Raw genomic sequence first — 22,334 nt, forward strand, 5'->3', positions numbered from 1 at the left:
TAAAGTGATATTCGAATATTGTAGAAATGGCTCCATCATGACGTTATTACGTCATACTTCTTCATTCTTATTCAAGAGAACTCACGCGGCTACAAATATTTATGAACCTTGAATACGTTACATACAAATACGACTTAAGAGATGACCATGACATGAAATAAGTTTTTCATAGTATTTGCACGTGAATAGTAGGCTAGGAAATGTTTGATGAGAATTGATCTTCAGAGACAACTGCTTACAACCTGCAGCGTAAATTGTATTGTATTATGTGTGCATGTATTAATCACGGTCGGTTATAATTATTATTGTTTTGTAACTAATTTTGACGAGCTTGTAAAACAGATTCTTTAAAATTTGAATTATGATTAGTTCATCTGAAATACGGTAGAGGCGCTGTTAGACATTTCAGAAACAAAAGAAAATACAGAAGAGATATGTTACAAAGGTTGTCTATGTACTACTTGCACTAGAAATATTGTGTAAAATGAAGTAAATATTATGAATACATACATTCTAAATTATAAAAGCATGCTTAGAAAGTTAAATTTTATTTCAGCTACTCATACCCCGTTTCAGAAACTTCGCAACAATTTCTGAGTTTTCAATAAGTTTGTCTTTGATAACACACGTTTAATGTAAAAGGCTGTATAATCTTGTGTCGCACGTCACATACAGTTTATAAAGTCAAAGTCTTTTACAATATGGAAGTAATTGATATCGCGCGCGAAAATTTTAGAGGCTTAATTTCCTTGTCATCCTTAGATTTGATTGAGGAAAACGGGAGGATTATACTTCAAAGGAATATATTAATTAACTTTTAAACCTTTTATGGTTTCAATCTATAATTTCAAAGTTCACATACTGAGAGAGCTGTTACTTTGATACTAGTTAAACTAGTTATTAACTTCTTGCTTAAATTACCTAAGCCTTTGATTTCTTTCCGTAAGTACTTATATAAGGATATCTGTTTAATATTTCTGTCTGAATAAGTTTCCGATGTCATCAATAATATTGTTATTAATCTATATAATCAAATGATTTAATACCAAACTCTAGGGGTCGAAAGTTCGTGCTCGGAATCTGCTAACTTCACAGACGACCGTCTTTGGGGACATAGTATCAAACTATCGTAATACGATTACTACAACGTAATTAGCAGTATATTTTTAGCTGAGCTTGAAAATTTACCGCTACTACTAGTCTGGTGTTAAAATAATTAACGGCTAGCACGTTAGTGGTGTCTACTGTCTAACTGAATTAAATCTGCGCTTTTCCGACCTGCCCCGCCCATGGACGCCACCGGCCAGCCGACAGCTACCCTTAGTGTACGCCGCACTTTCAACTAGTGCGCTCGTCTCTTTACTTAAATAAAACCATACTGATATTTCGAAACACTAACTTTGCTGTATGTTTTGGTTAACAAAACAAAGCCATAACTTAAAATATTTATACTTCGATCTCATATTTGATCGAATACCCAGTGTTACCATTCAGTGTTTTGTGTTTTGAATTTCGAATAATAACTCTGCGACAGTCGATGCATTTAATTGCGTGTTGAATTTTTTAGAACTATTTGTTGAGTTGGACCGTGGTTTACGGGTTTTATTAAAAAGTTTGGAACATTTTGAATAATAAAAAAGTTAGAACTTACTTTTTGTTGTGACTCCCTCTCTAGTTTATTAAAGTTTATTTAGTCAAATAGATAACATTACTCGTAATCATATTGATTAGTTGAATAATTAAATATATTAATAAGTGTTAAAGATAGAAATCATTAATTTGAGAACAGTGCAACAGGTGACCGACACAACGACGCTCGACATGATTTTGTACGATGTAAGTAAATATTTCTTTAATTTTCTCATACCTACAACATTTGTAAATGTTTTCAGAATACTTTTCAAACTTGTTTTAAAATGTTTTGGGCTATTATTAACACAACAGATAAATAATTCAAGTTTATTAGATACTTTATTTCACTTTTGGTTATGATATTAAATTTGTTATGAACTAACTCTAAGTCAGTCGAAGCATAACCCGCAGTATGACCACGTATATGATTAGCCTACCATGTAATAAGTAGAGAACTCATTACGACTAGTCGGACATATGTACGATAAATTATAATGATACAGCACTTAATAGCTAAAGAAATTGCTGATCCCGAGAATAGAACTCAAAGCCTTATGATCTTTTTACCGTTGGATCAGAGAGACTTCATTGTCGTGTTGCAATATAGTATGTATTTTATTTTAAACCAAGCTTGTTTTGTATAATTTTAATTAAATGACTTTTATTTTATTTATGCCTGATGATAATATGGGATTGAATTATTACACTTAGTCACAAAAAATATGAAAACAGAATAATCTAGCGGTAGACCTTGCAATAATAATAATATGTAGCAACATAACTAAACATCAGATTAACGTTATAAAACGTTTATCAAATACGAAAACAAAGCGGTACCGTTATAACATGGAATATTCCGAAATTCGAGTAAAACATCCCGAGGTATGTTTGCTAGCTTGAAAATTAAATAAAAGTTACTTGCAAACGTACAGTCGTAAGCAGAAATAAGTATGCAATGTCACATTTTCAACAGCATTTATCAATGAAAATACTAAAATTAATGCTGTTTATTATCTTGACCCAAGGTCTTACCCCTCCCTCGTTCGATATTAGACCCTTGCCTAGCAGTGGAACAGTAATGGGTTAAATAAAATCTAAATTTATTTTTTACAATGTCTATTTATTGCCGTCTAATAGCAATCATTATAAAATAAAAAATACGCAGTTGAGTCCACTACGCTGGCCAAGTGTGGTTTGGGGACTCTGCATTCGTTGAAGAGCTGTGCTAAAGAACTCTCAGACAGGCGAGGTTTCGATGTTTCCCTTCGCCGTTGGAACATGTATAATATACTTTTCTATTCTTACACTGATATTTTTATACAAGAAAGTACTACTAAAGGTTCGCATTGGGTACATATTATTATGATTGCTCGCGACTGTACTATTTCATTGGAGGTTGTAGAAACAATGTACACGGTCTGTTATTGTTTTAGAACAAATAATACTTGATGGAGTTTGTGAAATTAAATGTTTTATAAAAATGAAAGAGATTTTAGGTTTAATGTAGAGTTTGCACATTTGGATTTTGCTCTTTTGAATGGTTAATTATTATAAATGTTTTTGAATATTTTTTGTTTACTATGTAGTACTATACTTTTTATATTATTATACTAATTTACTCATATAAATTCATGTCAAAATTAAATGATATGAACTTCAGCACATTACAATACGATTCTGTTTGATTACAATACGATTTGATGTTAACAAAAGAATATTAATTAAAATATTTATCTTTATGAAAAAAATAATAATAACATTAGTTATTTCCGAATTAATTTAAACATTAACGACCATACCTAAATAAAAAAGGTTAATATATTTTTAAGTAATTGTGAAATGTACAATTTTTTGTTCGGTATATTCCAAGGTTAAAATCAACGCGAAACGAATTTAATTTCACGACGTACCTAATTTGGGTATAATTTTTCTCTGAAACGTAGACTGGTGGAAATTCGTAGCTCATTCCCTAATGAGCTACGATGCTACGAGTGCTACGAAGCTACGTATTACGCATTTAATAGGCCTTCGCGCTACGTGTTTTTGCAGAGTCGTTTGTCAAAATTACAAGATGTATTTTTTATTAAAATAAAATGTATATGACTCATAAGCATATCTATATTATACTAGCGAACTGCCGCGACTTTTTCCGGTGTTAACCTTAACAAATTATACACCAAAACTTTCCTCGAGAATCACTTTATCTAATGGTGTAAACCGCATGAAAATCCGTTTAATATTTTGTAAGTTTATTACGAAAAGACACAGATGCAGCGAGCAGACTTTATAATACATATAATACAGCGAATAGTAAAGAAATATAATGAATTCATATTCGGTATCTAGTTTATTAGCATCGGTGCATGGTTATGAAAAGTTTATTATAGGACTGTTTGTACAAAATGTGCAGTGCTTTGCATCGTTCATCGCACTGCACGTAGTCAGCGTTTTCGATAACACGCGAGGTTTTAATTAATATATTGATTAGTACATGTTTAATTATCGTTCACACGTACTTTTAACACATTTTCAGGTATACAATATTATTTTACATATACATACAATCAGCTGGCATTGTGCTAAAACCATATTTTATGTAAAAGTAATTCAAATGGTTTATAAAAAGATGAACAAAAAAATATTCTTAAAGAACTTAAAAAAATTCAGCATAGAAAAACATATTTTCTACTTCCCAGTTCACGATTACCGTTATACAGTTTCCTCGATATAGTAATTCTTGTAAGTACGTATTCCCGTTAATTAAAGCGGTGATTACTATGTACATATGTTATTATCAATAGATGCTCACCTCTATAATGAGGCATCAAAATCATTGTAGTATACTTTACACCTACACCATGCTATAGAGATACTAAATACAGGTATTATATGAATGACTTGATGCATGAGAATAAGTAATGTGACTCTGCGTTTCTCTTCATAGGAAATGTTTGAAGAGTAAGGGATGAGATGTAGTGCTGAATTTGGTTGTGTTAGGTTTTCTAGTAAAGGGTGTTATCTAGTCTAACCATAGACAGAGCCAGTATTTAGGTCTTTGGTCTTGCAGTGGTTTACGTGGTCACCTCGCCACAATACCTGTAGCGCCGCGTGTGGTGGAATCGAATCCTACCCGGGACAAAATATTTTGTGATAAAAAAGGACCTATTTTGAGCCGTGTTGTTGATTTATCTATATAAGTATGTTTATAGGACAAGCCTCCCTCATTACGGGAGGAGACCCTTGCCCAGCAGTGGGACAGTAATGGGTTGAATTTATTACTTATATAGTACAAGCTCTGCTTAGTTTGAAATCAAATGACCGTATGTAAAATAAAATGTTTGTGTTTTAATTTAATCAAGTAAAGTTAAGTTAACCATTAAAAAGCTTTTCCTTAAGTTAGAAGACACCGTTAGATATCCACTTCCATACTAATATTATAAATGCGAAACTAACTCTGTCTATCTGTCTGTCTGCTACTTAATCACGCCTAAACTACTGAACCAATTCGCATGAAATTTGGTATGGAGATATTTTGATACCCGAGAAAGGACTTAGGCTATATATCATCGCGCTACGACCAAAAGGAGCAGAGTATCAGTAATTAATGTTACAAAAACGGGGAAAAATTTCACCCATTCTCTCTTATTGGACGCAAGCGAAGTTGCACGGGTCAGCTAGTTTCATATACAGTGATGGTTGTTTGTACATATGTTTACTAATACATCATACACATAACATATTCGTATTCAATTTCCTCCTGAGATTGGCAAACCATTGGAGCGGACGTGAGAATAATTACAAGACCTGATAAACGGATTAGTGACCGCAATTCCATGTTGTTATTATATTGCTGCCACTGCCCTTTTCGTTTAGCTAGCGTTGTTATAAGAGGGTTAGTGTACTTATTTGACGCTTAGAAAAAATTTGGTCGTTCACTTTTGCTCTCATTTCTTTTATCTATACTAATCTATACTAGTATTATAAAGCTGAAGAATTTGTTTGTTTGATTGTTTGTTTGTTTGTTTGAACGCGCTAATCTCAGGAACTATTGGTCCGATTTGAAAAATTCTTTCAGTGTTAGATAGCCCTGTTATCGAGGAAGGCTAAAGGCTATATAACATCACGCTACAGTCATTAGGAGCGGAGTAGCAACGAAAAATGTTACAAAAACGGGGAAATTTTTGACTCATTCTCTTAAGTGACGCAAGCGAAGTTGCGCGGGTCAGCTATCGTATATAAATCTGAATCCTTTAGCATTGCACTAATTGAGCGTTATTATATTAAAATCTAAAAACTTATATTACTTCAGTGTTTAAAAAATCTTTAGTAGACATATCCGTGTCCAGCAAAAGTAAACGATATTTAAAAATAAGTATATTACAGTATTTTTAAATATCGCAATTTACAAAAACATTGTAGGTTGAATTTTTAATATATGTTCAGACTTTTGACATACGTATATAAAGTCACATATTGTTCCCAATTAGGATAATCAGATACAAAAAACACCACTTATTTTGCTGCCCCTTATTCACATCCAAACATCTTGTCATACATGACCACCTACCAGGACTACGCGCAAGTATTTTTCGTAACTATTCAATATAAATATCTATTATAAGACCAATTCAACTACAAAATGCTTTTAACGACCATTGTCAAACCATTGAATAATCTGTATTTGAGAAAGGAGGGCCCATCTGCCGGCAAGTAACGATTTATCTGAAAATTGAAATCATTACAGTGATTTATATATACATAGATTATATAGATGAAATTGTCTCTGAACCATTGAGCTGTGTAGTGAAACATATGGGACATACATAATGTATGGGAATGTGATTATGATTTGTTTCTTAGGGGCCGTTTTTGTGTTAGATTTTGATAGATTCTCTTTAGGGTTCAAAGTTATCCGTTCAAAATGTTGATAATAAAAGGAGGAACAAATGAAATTGTAGTTGCGTAGATCATTTTCGAGTAGTTAAACTATTATGAGAAAAAAAATGAGGAGAAGAAATACAGTGATAGCCGAGTGTTATAGGTATTTGCCTCCTGTCGAAGTGATCGAGGGTTTGAATTTGAGGTTATGGCAATACATTGGTGTTTTTGTCGGAGCTATGAAGAAAAATGGTAAAGGCGATCACTGCTCTGTAAAAGTAGCGTGAAAACGAACTTTCAGTACTACATATGTATAAGCCTAGATCTTTTTACTTTCAACTGCTTATAGAATAAATATAATTCTAGAAAAGAAATAGTTATTAGCCGGTAAAGTGCACTGCTAAATTATAAACAAAATAATATACATAGATACGTATATGTAGGTATTAAAAGCATGGAAAACATCCCCATGCACAAAAACCATTAAACCGCCAATGCATTAACATTTCAATCCAAAAATAGTATAAAATAATAACATTTCGCTCGTTGGCTTGTCAATATACCGCCGACATTTGGACTGTCTGTCTGTATGTATGTGTTGTGCGTGCCGCGTTATATCTAGTAAATGCTATGACCTGTGTTATGGGGTTAAGGGATGAGGGATAAGCGAGTTTAGTTGGGAAGTTTTGATTGTATAAAGTTATAGTAGACTGGGTTTGCATAAGAGGTTCCTATATTTAAGTTTAGTACTTAGTACTACTTAGGTATCTAGGCGCTACCACGATGATTTCCTTTCAAAACTTTAGATAACATTATTATTATATTCGTAGAACGTTAAAATATTAGTCTCATGTAATAGATGATGAGTTTTACCCAGTTTTGATTTCAAAAATCTATTTATAACAATGAGAACGGCATCAATATTAATTACCTACGCAGTAAAAAAAAGGTTTATAAGGTTCAATTTCATGTACCTATATATAGAAAGAAAAGCAAATTGTCCACAGATACAGATACATTGGCAATGATAAAACGTGTCCTATTAATAAACACATCAAACACATAGATCCGAAAATAAATATCTATTTATAACCCTGCTTTATAGATAGACCTTTATCTTTTAACATATTATTATTTATGGACCGAGTTTAAAGGTGAATTTTATTGATGCGAGAGAATAAACGTTATCACAATAAAGTTTCCCGTTATATTAAATCTAAAATGTATATTAATAAAATCTACAATGCTACAGCATCCCTTGGAAATTTGGACATACAAAGGGATTGATTCATGTCATGGGTATAACCATAAACAAGCGTAAAGTAATGCTTTCAATGTCTTGATATTTATATTCCGTGATATCCATATGCATGTTATCCAATAGTGTTGGTAGCATATCTTTACATTACAATGATTTATACTTAATAGGAGTATAGTTAATACAATTTGGCGATTCAAAAGTATAGCCAGGAGTTTCTTACCAACTCTTCTCAGTAGCTCTACCTTCCGAACTGGTATCTGTATCATTGACTATCATAAGTGTATCCATCTAAATGAATAAATGATTCGATTCTGATTCTATGACCATCGCGATTCGAATTGCTACTGCTATAACGAAAAAGATTAAAGTAATATATTATTTGCAACCTAAAAATACGTACGGCTTTGGGCGTATTTTTCAGTAGAGTGCACAAAAGGCCTTATGTCGGGATAATATGTGGAAACGCGTGGGCACGCGTAGATCTTCATTACCTTTGAGAAAGTCAAAGTTCATATGATTTAGATATAAGCACTTGCTCCGCGTAAATGTAGGCGTTTCATACGTAGGTACCTACTGTTATTTTAGATACATGCATAAAGTAATTCCTGGTATGCTAGAAGGTGTAGGTAGGTGTGTATGAAATACACCCATGTAATAGGGGACGAGCCTATTGCTCTTGTAGTTTAATAGGAGAATATATCTGTGGTACTGTTACAAATAGCGAGCACGAATTTTATTAGTTTGCGTATTTGTATATAGGGGAAGAAACTCTTTTTATTTCAAAGGAAATTGTTCCTATACATAGACTCTTGGATTGAGAAAATTTATCAATCGGGGTTAGGTTAGCGCAAGTTCTTAAATATTTTATCAGGTCTGGTTTTCGATAATTTAGTATTTTTAATTTGGTAGATTTATAGTTATCTGCAAAGTTTTCAGTACAATAAATAAAAATGTAGATACTAGTCAAATACAAGATTATGTTCGGGGCACTTCTTTCAAAGTTATTGAAAGTCATAAAGTTTTAAATATATGACTCAGAAAATAGTTCATTTATATTTGTTTTGGATTATTTACTTTTAAAGTACAGTTGTATTGGGCGGGGTCATATTGGAAAAAGATTTATTGACGTGTCAAATAAAAGTGCAGTTTCCAATACAAAATAATACATTCAGCTTTCATTTTTTATATCTTTGTTGAAATCAAATATTTTAAAAGAATATTATGAATTATTTAATGCTTATAATGAGATGGTCCATGTTCGCATCAATTGTAAAGTTAACTAAATCAATTATTTGATGTCTAAAACCTAAATGATAGCACTCAGCCTCACCGCTGGCAATCATAACTTGTACTGCGAGTAAAAACGAAGGGCGGACATGATGTTGTATGAATTGAGCCCTATAATAAGGCAATAAGGTGTAGTTTTGAGTGGTGAAGTGAGATGAGGTGTGAGGCAGTCTACGGACTGGACGGCGCGCGCAGCATCAAGCCTCGTAGGGATGTGAAGGCTTGTCGATACATTTTCTCACTATTTGATAGATTTTTTCAAGCAAATGAAGAAATTTTGAAGTTGGGTTCTAAGAGAAAAGTGTAATCGTAAGCTTGCGGATCTCGAATACCATAGATTTTTTATTACTTCGTGCATAATATAAAGCTGCCAGCTAAAATAACGCGAAATATTATTTAAAAAACCGGGTGCTATATTTTTATTGAGTGAAATTGTAAATTGTTATTAATTAGGATATGTATTACTGCCAGCCGTAGTTAAACTTAAATGTCGACTATAACATCGACACATAAACCTCCCTAAACTCCCCAGTTCTCTCTCCAGCAACCATGGACGCGTTCACACGGCCGCTCAGCGGCTAAAAATAATATTAACAAAAACACTACAAAATACATGAAAGTTATATAAAAACAGTAGTAATATGTAACTAGTGGTATTGTGCTACACCATGGGCGTGGATAGCTTACCCCCGCAGAGACAAAATGTGAGTATTACCTTAACCATTGCGGTGTTACACACGGGCGGAACAGATGCGGTTTTATGACTTATTTTCGAATCCCAGTGGACGCGACGTTTTAAATTACGGACGAGCATAATTTTTGGACATTTAATTTGGTCGTAGTAATTAACCTATTCAGCCTGCATTGTTACACTTACAATTTAATTATTTCATTCTTTAACGTTAAAGTGCTTTTTTCCTCCAACTATTTAAAAACCTAATAGGGCCTAAATTCATCATAAACTAGCGGATCGACTTCGTCCGGGTATAGCACTATTTTATCCCGTTAATTCCAATTCCGTGGGAATTTGGATTTCATCCATCTCACACAAACCGTGTCCATGTGAAGTTACAAATATAAAAATTGTTATCCATTTTAGTTTGAGTGTCCAAAAGTTATGCGCTTACATTTCGGTTATTTATTTTATTTTTGTACATAAGGTAATGTAAATAAACCAATTCATATTTTCAAAATCTATACACATTTACTTCAATACATTTTCTTCCTAGTTATATATCTACAGTGAATGAGTCACACCTAGACAGTAGAGTTATAATAACGTTAGTTACCGTAGCGATGGCGTCTTACACGCATTGCGCGGTTTTAATGGCCGACATGAAATGCAATTAACGGTAATTAATTATTGCTTGCACCAAGTAATTTATAATTATAGCCCTCTTGTTATTTTGCTAATGGGTGGGTATGGGTTTTTTTATTTATGGTCGTGAATTCGCTGTTGGTAATGTAAATAAAGTCAGTTTTGTTGATATAGTCTCATAATCTGATAGTTTACTATGTCCTTAGTATAAAATAGCTTAAAACTTCTGTAGTTTTTGCACATTACTTGAGCATTTTAATTACAAGTATAAGAAAGTGAAATGCGCTTCGAGCGCTGTCCCATAAAAAAGAGTCCACATCATACGAACATACTTAGATCGTTACACGCTTGTAAAACATACTTATTAAGAAATTAATGTCAAATGCCCAAATTCCTCCTTCCTTCTAAATGATTTAAAACTTTCCAAGAAAAATAGAATCTAGTAGAAGGTGATCAATTGCATACTATCTGTTTTTGGAATATTTCCCCCTACAACGTTCCTGTAATCATTAATCGTTGAAAACAAAAGATATTTGATAAGACAATTCGTGATACGGACCATAAAAAGTATATTAACACCTTACACCACTAATGCCCGGATTCTAAGTACATTTGGCAGTAGTTTATCTATTGAATAGCGTTTTTTTATACGAGTTAAAATGCTATTGAATAAATAACCTACCGCTAAATGTACCTCAAAAACCGGGGGTAAGGCTTGCACTAATATTTACTTAAGTCTTGTATTTTCATATTATTAAGCTTTGTAGTACAAAAATGCTATTTAGCATCGGTTTATAATTCAGTAACGGTACACAGTTTACGTGATCAATAGCTGAGCAGACGGTAATCCTTACGAAATTGCCGCTCGCTAGGATTATCACCGATCGACGGGATTAGCAAACATATTAATGAGTTATTTTCGATATTGTGTTATACTAATATAGCTTACTAATACAGTATATTTATAATTTTCGAAATTTTTCCTTTTTTTATGGAACGTATCCTTAAGCTGAATTATTTTAAAATCTTCTGATTTTTTGTCATGGTCTTCTAAATTAAAGTTTGAACTCAACTAAAGTATAAATAAATTTTTGTTATCAGAACACTTAAGTAAAACTTTAAAAATGATGCATGGGTTAGTATTTCTTTATCGAGAAAAAAAGCGCCTCAAACAGTGGACGTATACTACAATTTTCAAACGTAAAATACTTTTCAAAGTATAGTGTGGGAAAAAAGTAACCAAAATCTGTATCTACACTCTCTTGTATGCAATTAGCAAACCCCTATCCGAGGTAAAAGGTTTACTTCACTGCTAAACGTGGTAGAAAATTTACATTTCAATTACAAAGATGCATGGAGAATGTAGAGCAACGTGCACTGTAACCATTGTCACGGTATGAGCTTATACATGGTGTGTGAAAACTCGTTGCGACGTGTAAAAAACCTTGTAGTTTGTAAAAACAATTCTAAAACGAGAAAAGAAAACATCATGGCATAGTACCGTGTAGGTAATAAAATAGAGCGGCAGATATCGTGTCTTTTATTATTTTAAAGAACGGAATTATTCAAAGTAATCGCAAATAAAAGGCCTTAAAATGCCTTAAGTTTTCTATAAGATATTTAGTGGACTAGACATATAGTTGGACTCAACTATATGTCTAGTCCACGAAATATCTTTCGACAACTCTCACACACGTTCATCAAATTCCGAACTAAGCGAAGCTTATAATCATGGGAACCAGTCGACTGTTTAGTATGATTTTATGCCTCATGCTATACATACCTAAAGTACATTGTAGTATAAAATCCTTGTGTTCATGTTTGACACACAGAAATATATAAAGTAGTAGGTATTCTCTGATACACTAGATATGGAAAATTCTTCATGTCTTCGGAACTCAATATTCATAACTTAAACTTATTCCTTTTCAAAGAATCAAATAAAGTGGAATTCTATAAAATATTAAAGGCACTTTCCTGCACTTTCCACTGTAGCCAGAGGTCAACACATCAAAGCTTGAACTCTGACATATTGAGTGAAATGCCGTAGGAAGTAAAAATGACACGAAGGCACATTTGTTGTAGGTTTTACGACTATTTTATTATAGTAGTGGTAGTACTACTTTTATGTAGTGAAGAAGATAAAAGGATTTTTAGTTGACGGTTTTTTGTAAAGGATGTGATCAATGTTTCGAAATATGAGGTATTTTTGTTACCCTCTCTGTATTATTGCTAATAAACCTCGTACAAAATTTGATAAATCTGTGTGTGTCTTTTTCATTCATATACAGTTTCAAAAGTAGTCAAAATAGTTGTGTTTTATTAAGCTATCACAAAGAAATAAGCTGTTTGTTTAATTCTTATCATTCATACTTATTTGAATCAGTTCAAAATAAGTAGTTACATGACAATACAAAACTACGTAGCTGGTACACTTGGGACAAATTACCTAAAACAGTTACTTTGATGCTGTAAATAGAATCCTAGTCCTTATCACTAAAGGTACAACTTTATTTATTAATCCCAAGAGCTATTAATCCATACAACTAATTACGTTCAAGTATTCAGAAACTAAGTAAAAAAAGTGCCCAAGTAACAAACTATTCTGGAACAATAACAAATAACAATTAACCTTTGAACTTGGCCTTACATTTACGACCATTAGACATTGCACACTAGGTCTTATTTGACCTTTGCAGTTCATGTAACTATTCAAGAAACTGTTTTTTTCTATAAACTTATATTACCTAAGTTACTGTTATTTTTGTTGAGCAAAACGCAAAAAAGCACGACGTATTTTAATGAAACTTTGATTGTCAATGATTTCAAAATCATAACAAAAAAACTCCAAAAAATATGGCTGTCAATGAAATCGGAGGGGAGGAAGAATTTTTTTAAACGATGTTCGTAAATAGAGAGGTAGCCTGCGCCCAAAACTGGGGCAGTACCTATTGCGTCATAAAAAAATATTATCAGTATATTGGTTTAAAAGAATGAGCTATAAAATATTGTATTTAATAGAACGAAAGATTTCTTATTAAAATAAACATGGATTTTTCACGCATAGAATTTGAAACCTTTCTTCGAAACTATTTCAAAAGAAAACACCAAAGGCTCCACGTTTGAACTGTCATAACACACCTATGTTACTTACAAAGTTACGGTCTGCGTCGTAATAATATATAACTGTCACGTATAGAAGCCTTCGGGGATTACCGAGAGGGACGGAGGACGGAGGGAAATGTACTATGTAGGAGGAAACATGTGATGAAGATGGTAATGTAGGAATAGTAGGTGTTGTTTTAAATTGAGATAGATGTAGTAAGGCAGTAGGAGAACTTTTGTATTTATAATATTGATTTCATTGTCTTAAATAAACATAATAAGAAAGGGTTTATATTGCGAAATAGGAGATCGCTAGGAGAGTTCTGTCACGACCCTCATATTACCTAGAGACTTAATGAAAAGAAAATAAAAAAATACACCTTTACATCAAAAAAGTCACACCAAATTGTAACCACGCAGTTAAGCTCATTGAGCTAGTTTACTTAGCTTCGAATATAACCAGAGTTTTTGGCGATATGAACCATCATTTCAATCATATTTTTTGTACATAACAAACATGACTTAGAAGGATCGTTGACACAATATTAATCGCAGTAATTAGGTTAATCGTTAGAGATAACGAACAACATTTATCTAGTAAATGAGACGAGACATTAATTACAATATAATTAAACCTTTTTCCACATCGAAAAGCATAAACAAAACATGTCATCGTTCATATCAGATAGTGGGATGTCACTACGCATTACTACGCCGCTACGGCGTAGTACCGTAGTACATCTACGAGCGCGTAGCTACACCTACGTGCTACGAATATTCAATAGGTTTTGTTACTCATAGTACCTTTAGAAATGTGATGAATTGAAAATATAAAGACGTTTTATTGCCTTGAACTTGCTGATATTTTACATTTCAATAGACACTGATAAATGTGAGAAAGTTAAGCTATTTCTTTATCTTTCAATGTTTCTTTATTTTGTTTGCTGAATAATATAGTTTATTTTATAAACTTTTGCATCTGTGTATCTATCCGTGGGCGTCGTCTATAGTAAGGAGTAAACATATTTTTTAAATATAAGTTACAGTCTTAAAAACGAGTTAAATTAAAAGCTACTTAACAAATTTAAAGCCTCTTAACGCTTAATAAGATACTTAAACAAAAGTTCAGATTCTAAACTAAACCGTAATATCAACAGCTCAGTAAACTAAAACACAAACATGACATTTTAAACTACAAAAACGGCAAAACAATTTAGACAAAAACATTCACGAAATATAAACATACAAAAAATCGTTATATTCGCAAACAATGTGTTTAATTACGTTACACAATGCACACTGATCACAAAAGACATGGGACAGTCACTGAATGCTGTGATTGATCGCTAAATATTATATCTGCAGCCTGCATGCTCCCGACTCCGGACACTGTTGACGTTTGCAAATATACATTCATTTTAATACTGTTTTGAATAGTCAGAGGATTTTGTTTTGTATGAGATGTTTTTGTTTGTTTTTTGGTCAGTATTTCGTTAATATGAAATAATAATATAATCATTGTTTTGGTGATCTGTTTAGTTTTTAAATTACAACTGACCATAAGCGTGATTGTAGTTTTTTGTTGCTCCTGACTTTAACAACTATTTCGAAGTTTAAGATGTATTAAAGCCTATTTAAGGGCCACGTAGATGTTAGTTTTAGTGTCACCTATGCAACGGGATGTGGTCATTTAGCATTTGGTATTATTTGTCTTCGTGGATGGCGGTTTGAATAGTCTTATAATAAAATCAGAATTACACCGGTCAGTAGTTTCTGGTTAAACATAAACATAAAGTATCATAGTACATAAATATAAAGTATTATACCCATCTGGATAATCCAGGGAAATTTTAACAATAAATGAGCAACGATAAACATTAAAACATAATATTTCTAAACGCTTCATATCCAAGGGAATGATTGTTAGAGTCGTATGCGGGGATTACGCGGGCTCTACTGGCGTTATTAAAATCACCCACGCGGGTGTTATCACATTGTCACATGCTAACGACTATCTGCGGATCGCATTATCTTTTACTGACGGTTTATTGGGACCACTAGTTTTATAGAAGTTAGGAGTAGAGTCTGTTATATAGTGGATTTAGTTGCGTTGTTGCCTAAAAAAGAGAAACTGTTTCAAATTGGTATGTTCTCGTAGCTCGGTTACTGCCACACTATTAAATAAGTATAGTCGTCTTTTGACTTCGAATATGCACTAGTCGTAGTCTAATATAGTGAAAATTCTTGCATCAGACGTCCATGATGGGTACATAAACATAACTTTGGCATACTTCGTGCATAGGGTTGCTGTAGACGCACTCCATTCCACTTTTGCTGATAACGTTTGTTCATATCAACACACTCGTTGGTAGCCAGAACTATTGAAACACCCTATGTGACAGTTAAGCTATTGAAAATATTAATTAAAAGCTATTGGAAATCAATCTATAAAACAAAATCCAAGGTCATTTTCCACTGCCAATTAGGTCATCTAATAAAAAAAACGTAATTTAAAAGCTGTTAATAAAGACCCTACTAATTTTCAATTAAGCGACATCCACTTCATTTGCGAGTGAATAATTCACTTGAATATTCTACCAGTGAAGCTCTATTCAGTTCGCAACTCGACTGTAACATAATTTGGCAACGTGCACCGAACTATTCCGGACCAGTAGTCCACTGATGCGGCTGATTTACAAAGAATGGATTTTGGCTTTTGATTTTAGCTTCTGGTGTTAAAAGTGGGTGTAAGTGGTTTGTTTAATTAGTGAAACTAATTGGTTTAGTTTAGATGTGATGTTGTTTGATAGCTTCGAATACTTTTCACTGTTATCTGACGGAGGCTATTTACCGCTAAGCCGGTAAGTGATAAACTGTAGCTGATAAGCTTCTAGGATCGTGAACCCTAAAACTTGTTTCATTACGACTGATTTCAACGGTTTCATAACATTTTTCATTAAACTTTTTTACCTATCCTCGTGGTTTTTCCATACAGTTACATTTCTTCCAGGTTTTGGCACTTTTTGCTTAACACGACAGAATCAAAAAGGTACATAGTTTTGCCCTCATCTATAGGGAATATTGATTAAATTTTATATTATTTACTATATCAAATTACTTTATAACTAATAACAATAATTAATTGAGATAGAAACGAGGAAGTCAATTAATTTACTTGGCAACGAATAAACTAGACGGTAGCCTCATAGGATTTAGTGATTTATACACGTGCTCTCGCGTAGAGGTACCTATACTTGGAACTATCTTATTGCTTTCGTATTATTTGATATTAAAAATATCTTGTGAAAAGTAATTTGGAAATACTCTTCGGGCCCAGCCTGTACCTAAAGATTTTTTGATAGCCATTCTATAGCTAGCTTAATAGTAACGGGAAACCACTCCTCCAGAAGTTAGTATAGTGTTTTTGATAAAAAAATATTCTGTATATTCTTTCCCCAAACAAAAAGTTTCACCGAACAAAAGGCACGTTTGTTTATTTTTTCGTTTGTAAGTCAATAGAATCAAATCGTTCGGTTATTATTGTATTAGTAATCACGCAATACTCGGTATTTCCAATGTATATTGTACCGTGATTACGTTCCAAACTACAATTTGAAAGATTCTTTTCGTTTCCGAGCTCGATTTCGATTGAAACCCGAGCTTCCCTTTTTAATACAGTCCCTGCTTTTTTAGCTTCGGGTAATTATTATCTTTTGGTATTCGTGTTTCTATTTTTATCGGTAACAATGTAATATGGGATGGGTGGAATGCTTCAGGCTATATAAGGGTTGATAATAAAAATATATAGGTAGGTATATACTTTATTCGTACCTACTACCTACCGGGCAATAAAAACGTGAATTAAATTTTTATTTCGAATAAAAGTACCTTGATTCTATGAGTTTTATAAATATGATGCAATTGCAGGGGCTATCTGCATATAAATAGGCCACATCGTGAAGTTCAAGTTTCAAATAAATGAGGAACTTAAAACAAATAGAAAATAAGATTATTCTGTTCTATTAAGGAGAGTATACATATGTTAGTTCTATCTAACTTCGTTTTATTAAATCTGAAACAAAATTTAAAAACTAAAAGTCGACGCCAATTTGTTATGTAAAATGGGGTAATAAAAATTCATAATTTGATTTAAATTCTTTAATCCCAAGTTGATATTCCAACATCAAATTGAAGATCTCACTAAAATCTCTTCAAATATAAATCGTAGTGAGATCAAAGAGTTGCTTCGGCTTAACGACTAATTACTAACTTTGGACTGCGATGTTGAGCCCTTTGATGTCTACTATCGGATTACAAAGACACTTTTGGATTTGAATGTAAAAATAGTTTAAAATAAATTGTGAAAGTATTTTAAATCTGATAATATTTATGCGAATTTTTTAAATCATAGCTTTTAAACTTTTGCCTTGCTTGTATATAACGCAGTATATTTTTATTATTATTCAAAGCTCAAGCCTGTAATCCCACTGCTGACAAAAGGCTACTCTCATAGCTATTATACGGGTACAAAATGTTAAGCCGATTTGAAAATTTACCTAATTTGCGAGTGAAATCAAAGAGATGTGTCAATAATTCAAAATTTAAAGTATCGTTTTTAGGATACACACAGCTATTAACATCTCTCCAATACAATCAAACCACATCACTCAACGTATTGGCTTTCCGAATATTAACAGCCGTTTGATATCGACCATCATCATTCCATCGGCTTGAATATCGCAAGCCGATTGAAACGAGTTGACCGCTACAACAGTCGGCAACAAGTGCTTGATTGATCCTCGATAAATCTTATACAAGCTTTTATGTATATAAATATTCGAACCTGTATATACGAACGAAATATTCGCCAGTTATGTTCTCTGGTTCGTATTTTTTTGGTTTATAGTTTGTTTATTGGGCTTGGAGGTTGATTGGCTTCTGTATTCTTGATAAGGATATTTTATAGGCTTTTTGACTTGATTGAAACTTTTAGTGATAGTAGCACGATTCCTTTGTTTGATGGTTTCGTTCAATTTAAATGGTATTTATTAATGAATTATAGTTTAAGTTTCTGTTTCAATGCAGAAAGTTTTTCACAATATGAATATGATTTAAACGTATTGATCTTTGTAGAAATGGTTATTTATTTACCGTTGGGGTACCATTTAACTAAAACTTGGTTTTGTTGCTTTGAGGGTTTTGATAAAGAAGGACAGATGGCTAGTTTTAACATCATAGCTTCAGATAGGGATATCTAACTCGCGGTAAGATATAACAAATACAAATTTTACAGATATTTGCTTGCTTGGTACTCATTGTACCCAGGCCTTATCTTAAGTCCTAAGATATAATATATGGAACCGACCGTTCGCCCTTTATTACAACCCTTGGGGCAGAATTCTCACAAAAAATATAACCGTAAATAAAATCTATTAGGCTTCGTAAAGGCTTTTAAAAAGTAGCCAGAAAAACCGACAAGCACTTTATCTTAGGTCTAGTCGTTAAGTACTAGTCCTATATTACTTGTCGGGTCAACGACCTTTCTACTTGCGTCATTCAGAAATACCTACATATTTTATATTGGACTATTTATTCCCCCTAAGGTCTGTCTTGGATTTTAATGTAGCCCGAATCGGTCTGAATCTCGCGAGTGACATTATGAGAAAAAAATGGAGGTTCCTTTTTTATACGCTTTTTTCGTAGACTTACGATAAGTGACGTATGAGGCTGACGGTTTCTAAAATAGAAATACTTTTTACGTAGTTTTGGTAGGATTATTTACGACTGGTGAAATCTTCCGAGAAGTATTGGCTGACAGATCAATATTTCTATAGATAGGAACAGCCAAGACTGAAAACTATGCATAAAATAGTTTGAATGTAATATTAAAGTACGATAAAAGAGTTGAGAATGTAATCGCTTGCATACCTCTGGAATAAAATTATTCATATTACGTGAGTTATATAAATAAAAAACAAACTCAAGAAAATTCTTGTATTTGCCAACCCCAAGCGTAGGAATCGTCTTTTCGTATTTCCAAACACGTATATATTTTATTTTCACCTCGAAACTTCTTCAACAAAGAAATATTTGCAAATTGAAACGTGATTTTCTTGTTTATTATTATTTTCTTCGCAAAGTGAAACCTTATCTGTTCGCAATCTTGTCTAATTTAAACATTCATTTTCAAGCCAAAGAAATTCATATTTTTCTTCAAAAAATATGTTCATTTTATTTCTGGCTACGGGAAAGTTTCAAGATGGCGTTCCCGCCGAAACTTGGTAGAAGTGTCAGTTGGTTCGTGACGTCACCGTTTACGTCACGGCCTCATATTGACCTGGCCTGGGGGTGGCAAGATGCGTTTGTCCCTAGAGCCCGCCCTTTTATGGCCGGGAGTACTTCGGAATACATTTGGGAAGTCTTAGACAGTTTCATTGTCCATTACGTTTTTTGTAAGAAACAATTTCGGCTTCCTTCAGTGAAATAAGAAGTGGATGAAATAAATAAACGATTTTTACGGTCGTGTAGGTTGAGGGGAATCTGTGGATGTTATTGCTGATATCTGACTGCGTGAAGTGTGTTTTTATGGCAGTTCTCGCACTAATGTGAAATGAAACGAGTATTTTCTGTGTACTTATCTGTTAATATTCTTACACGAGTTCTTTCGTTACTATTGACTGTTTGTGTTTACTGAACAGGAAATAAATATTCTTTATATGCCTCATACGGTGATCTAAAGTGTCCTAAAATGCAACTTGATTTTAGATTTCTGCTACAAATTCATTTTGAGTACCTAGTCACCTTTCACGAGGTGTGAAGAGGCATGCTCGTCGTTTCCCGCTAGCTCCTCGAGAATCTAGTTTTGTTGGCAAATCTCCCGAATTGTATAGATGTGCTGATCTTTGCGGTTTTATTGGTCTTTTAGTAAATTTCGCTCGATCGAGTATTCTCGTTCTAAATATAGGTACTTACTTCAATTTATTTTTGAGTAACTTTATGTAGCAAACGATTCTTAGCGGGTATATTTTTCACGTGATGGTATAAACCTGTTCCTAATTTTATCTCCTTCATTATTTTGTAAAATCTTGACATTTCATTTAAGTTTTTTCTTGAAAGGGTCGGTCTAACTTTTCTCAAGTTTTCCTATGAGCTTAATAAATCGAGCTTATTGTCACGGTAGACAAAATTATGACGCAATTATTTTCTTTTATTAAGGAAAATGACTTCCATAAGATGAAAAGAATACACATCTACTTAATAAAACCACAGGTTTATCCAGAAAAGATATCTATGCTATTCATAAAACTAACCACCGTTCGTTGCAGCAACTAGTTTTATACATCCAAACATCGTTTAAAGTTCCTACCAACTGGCCGCCAAGTAATAAACAACAACACAATCTGTTATTGCACTTTATTCTCGGAACTTCAGATGCAGCGAAAGTTAAAATGTATAGAAATCCTTGACCTTTATTATATCAATTGTAAAGTTAGTATTAGTTTCTCTTAGAGCTCAGTGAGACCCTGATATTGATATAGATTGATTATTTTGGAGAAAATAGTGTGTACTTACAAAATATTTATATCATTTGCTTGTGTTTTAGTAGCTATCGTGTTCTATTTATTTTTTCATGTTGGATTCAGATTATGTAGTTTAGTGTTGAATAGATAATATGGAGATATATAGAGTAGTAGGCAAGACCCCAGAGTAGTAGGCAATCGCTGAGAGAGTTCGTGAAACGACTGTCGACAGTGTGTTAGGATTCTTAATAGTCCTAACTTTTGTAGACTAATGTTACGTAAGTGTTATCGTCTTTATTTTCTTGATGTTTGGGCATTAGTTGCATTCGTTCACAAGCTGACTGCTAGCCGTGACTCATTTAAAATTATACAAATCGATAGGTATCTTTTAGTACATATCTACCTGAAATATAACACTTTTCGGGCCGTGCAAAACACGATCCAAATAAACGTACATAGGTGAAATAAAACACGCGAAACATAGCAGGGCTGGCGATCATAAACGAACATTTACGACGGTCGCCGAAGGTACCCGATTCGCGTTTTATTCCCGCATTCCGGAGTCAATTAGGACGCTTTGATGGTGCAATGAACGTTGCGGCCGGTATAGCTTGCACGTAAACTATAAATAAAGTACATAGTTGGTTTTGTGGTACATAAAAATATATAATGTACTGGCCCTTTATTGTTTACACAACCTTTGTAAAAGTATATAAGGGATTGTAAACCGAAAGGAAATTGCAACTCAAAGAATTAAAACTATTGCGAAGAGCATGTTGTTCTTTGGCGTAGTTTAATTTGAAAAATAAATATAATATATGTAATTTTAATTACTAGTATATTAGAGTTCTTTTTACTAAGTATTTTTTATAATACTGTTAAATTAATTTTCATCACAAAAAATATACGCAAAAGTTATTTACTAAAGTATCTGAACTATTCGCTCTTGAAATATAATCCTAAAATCGCAGTTTCAGTGTAATTAACGAGAGATACGATGTTGAAACAGTTGAAGCAGATATCAAAATTGAACGTTTAATGAAATTCGACGCGTAACCGTCTGTGAACTCGAGTTTTCGAAATAACGCTATAAACTTGTATTTACTTGATACTATAGTATTTACTTCAAGCTATAGTTTACTTGAAGTATATAAGTGTAGTTGTAGTTTTGTTGTTGATCTATAATAAGGAACTAGCTCATTGAGCATGACCTGGATAAGGGGCTAGACCTGGCATATAACCACTCTACTGTTGATAACAATACAACAAAAATCGAAAAAATTATAACGGACTTTCAGTTTCAACTTTTAAATTTCGCGTTGCATGGTCATTG

General features: G+C 33.0%; 1 protein-coding gene across 2 annotated transcripts in view; it reads left to right on the top strand.

Annotated features, from left to right (window-relative positions):
- Positions 1-1,314: 1,314 nt before the first annotated feature.
- Positions 1,315-22,334, top strand: part of Dyrk2 (Dual-specificity tyrosine phosphorylation-regulated kinase 2) — an 89,031-nt gene continuing 68,011 nt past the window's right edge. Inside the window, exon 1 of one of the 2 annotated variants that reach the window (XM_076135768.1) lies at positions 1,315-1,836. In XM_076135768.1, the coding sequence (XP_075991883.1) occupies positions 1,822-1,836 (15 nt within the window). In that variant the 5' untranslated portion in view covers positions 1,315-1,821. Of the gene's footprint in view, positions 1,837-8,201; positions 9,763-22,334 lie in introns of those variants that run through there. The other variant, XM_076135767.1, reaches the window with a different exon arrangement.

Source organism: Anticarsia gemmatalis, chromosome 3, assembly GCF_050436995.1.
Source record: "Anticarsia gemmatalis isolate Benzon Research Colony breed Stoneville strain chromosome 3, ilAntGemm2 primary, whole genome shotgun sequence".
Classification (NCBI taxonomy): Eukaryota; Metazoa; Arthropoda; class Insecta; order Lepidoptera; family Erebidae; genus Anticarsia; species Anticarsia gemmatalis.